We start from the raw sequence: 2,886 nt of genomic DNA on the forward strand, positions 1-2,886 counted from the left end.
CCAATATCAATCTCAAATCAAAATAAGAAAATAGGGAAAAAGATAGAAAGAAAATATCAAATCAGATCTCAAATGAAAGAAAAGAGAAACTCTGCATCGATCCGTGCTGTGCAGCTAATATATATATATAGGTGGCTGTTGATGAACAAACAGATTAGGGTTTTGAAGAGCGGCTATTACCCAAACTACCCTTTCGGCGCTTCTTTGTTCGAGAAGTGATGAATACCAATGTTTTCATAACTTTTAAATTTTTAAAAATTTAAAATATATATATAAATAAAATAAAATATGTATTTATCATAGTTTAAAAACTAAATAATAATATAAATATATTTAAAATATTAATTATAGTTATAGAATATTTAAAATTAATTAATTTAAAAAAAAATATTCTAATATTATTAAAATAATATTTTTAATAAAGTACAAATTTCAAATAATCTTGTATATATATATATAATAAATTATTAAATTATGCTTTTAAAATTAAAAAACTAATTTTAATAAAAAATATAAAAAATTCAAAAAAACGGTTGAACCGGTTCTTGACCGGTTTTCAGCCAAATTTGAACTGGTTCGACCGGTTCAAGACAGGTTCAACCAGTTATTGACCGATTTTAATCAGTACTGACCGCTAAAACGGTTTTTAGGGCTGATCCGGACCGAACCAGTGACCGGTTTCTGGTCGAACTAGCTGGTCTAGTTCGGTCCGATTTTGAAAACATGTATAAATACATTTCTGTTTTTTTAAAAAAAAAATTGATAAACAGCTTCAAAAAAATGATAAACACTATTTTTGTATTCTAAATTTTAAGTATTCACACCGGGTTTTTTCATTGTTTACCATACATCCTACAAAATTTTACGCGACTAATGTGTCTCCGAGAAATTTCTATTTCTATCGTAACACGCTCATTCGATCCGCGTGTTAAAATAAATTCACGCCCTTTCTGAAGACGTGACAAAAAAAAATTTGTAATCATGCCGCTTAAAATGGCATGGGAAGACAATTCTTTTTTTAAAAAAATAATAAATTAAGTCACGCCTTCATATAAGGCGTAACTTAGTAAACTTTATAAAACAAAATATTTTTGTTCGTCTCGGTGATCGAGATGGACCATAGAAGGCTGGCAATTAATCTTCTCTCAGTGCGTGGTTTTTGTTGAAAATTTGGGTTGTGTACCCATTAAGAATCGATAAAATATTTGTGATAAAATTATTTCTCGATTACCAATTAGGCTGAATGAGAAATTAATAAAGTGTTCACAAATAATAGTTCGGATTTTATCGAGTGAAAAGATTGAATATGAAAATATTATATATATTATATTAATATATAATATATATAAATGTATTAAAGTGAAAAAAAATGTAAATGAGACAAGTGGCAAAGGCCACACAAACCTCTTGGAACAAACCAATTGAATTTGTTAATTTGAAATTGAATTTGAATTCAATATTCAAATTTGAATTCGGCAATTCAAATTGAAAATACTCATTCAGCCGAATGGTTGTATGTGAGGGGTAGTTATGCTTGTTTGACATCTTTTGATGAAGAGTCCAATTTGAAGTGATACACATTTTTATTTAAGACTTTCAATCTCTATAAATATATCCCATAAGTTTGAATGGAAAAAGGTTACACATATTGAAACTCAAAAAGTAAACTGATTTTTCGTTCATACATATTGCTGCATATTAGGTTTGTTCATCATTTTCCGGAAAGTTCAAAAAGCATCTTCAAAGTTCGTCGGGTTTTGTAATTTGGAGTGCTCCTATTACAAAACGAAGTCGTTGTATCTTGCGAGACGATTGTCATATTCCATCAGCACCGTGTGTGGGAAAAATTTGTCTTAAGGACATAGAGTTTGACTCTAGCCTCGGCTTATAGTTTCTTGTTCATGTCTTGTCTCAAGTCGTGTTGCAACATCAACTAGAACACAAACCAAAAAAATCTCATTTTGCACAGTACTCCGAACCCAACAATATTAAGACGAATTTCCTGTGTATTCTGAGATGGCATCCGCATCTACTGCCCCTATTCAACCTACTGTTCAAGCGCCACATTTTGAGAAACCGGAGAAGTTTTCCGGTGTTGACTTTAAAATAGGGCACCAAAAGATGTTGTTTTACTTGACCACACTGAATCTCGTGAAGTTTCTGCAAGAGAATGCTCCTGCTGTATCTGAAAGTGAGACGGACAAAGATAAGCGGGTTGCTTATGATGTTTGGAAGAATGGAGACTACTTTTGTCGCAACTACATTTTGAATGGTTTGGACAACACGTTATATAACGTGTACAGTCAAGCCAAGACGTCAAAGGACATGTGTAAGTCTCTGAAAAAGAAGTACTTAACTGAAGATGCCGGAATGAAGAAATTCATTGTTGGTATATTTTTGGATTTTAAAATGATTGATTTTAAATCTGTGTTGATCCAAGTCTAGGAATTGCAACTTTTGCTGCATTATTCCCATGCTGAGGGTATGCATATAAATGAGGCTTTCCAAGTAGCTTCGATAATTGAGAAACTTCCGCCTTCGTGGAAAGACTTCAAAAATTATCTAAAACACAAGCGAAAGGATATGGAACTTGAGGATCTCATTGTGAGGCTGCGAATTGAAGAAGACAATCGTAAGCATTTTGATCCTAAAGGGAAATCACCTATGGATGCAAAGACAAACTTGATGGAATTAAATTCTAGCAAAAAGAAGAAGTTTTTCGGGAAAGGAAAAACTCAAGTGAAGGCTAAGAGGTTCAATGGAATGTGCTACAATTGTGGCAAGCCAAATCATATGGCTAAGGATTGCCGACGTCCAAAGAAAGCCAATAGAGACCAAATAAACATGTTTGTTGTAGACCGTGTTGCAACATATGGTGAGACATAA

At 32.4% G+C, this 2,886-nt stretch overlaps 1 protein-coding gene across 1 annotated transcript; it reads left to right on the forward strand.

Annotated features, from left to right (window-relative positions):
* The first annotated feature begins 2,016 nt into the window (after positions 1–2,016).
* Positions 2,017–2,886, forward strand: LOC140877545 (uncharacterized). Its single transcript, XM_073281084.1, has 2 exons — positions 2,017–2,385; positions 2,446–2,886. Exons 1-2 carry the CDS (start codon positions 2,017–2,019, stop codon positions 2,884–2,886), a joined length of 810 nt encoding a protein of 269 aa, XP_073137185.1.

This window comes from Henckelia pumila, chromosome 2 (assembly GCF_033568475.1).
Source record: "Henckelia pumila isolate YLH828 chromosome 2, ASM3356847v2, whole genome shotgun sequence".
Taxonomy (NCBI): domain Eukaryota; kingdom Viridiplantae; phylum Streptophyta; class Magnoliopsida; order Lamiales; family Gesneriaceae; genus Henckelia; species Henckelia pumila.

Bases quoted from the DNA above. Each gene is read 5' to 3' on its own strand.
- LOC140877545 (XM_073281084.1), top strand. From the start codon at position 2,017: ATGGCATCCGCATCTACTGCCCCTATTCAACCTACTGTTCAAGCGCCA. The intron at 2,386-2,445 runs GTTGGTATATTT...ATCCAAGTCTAG, and splicing joins CCGGAATGAAGAAATTCATT to GAATTGCAACTTTTGCTGCA.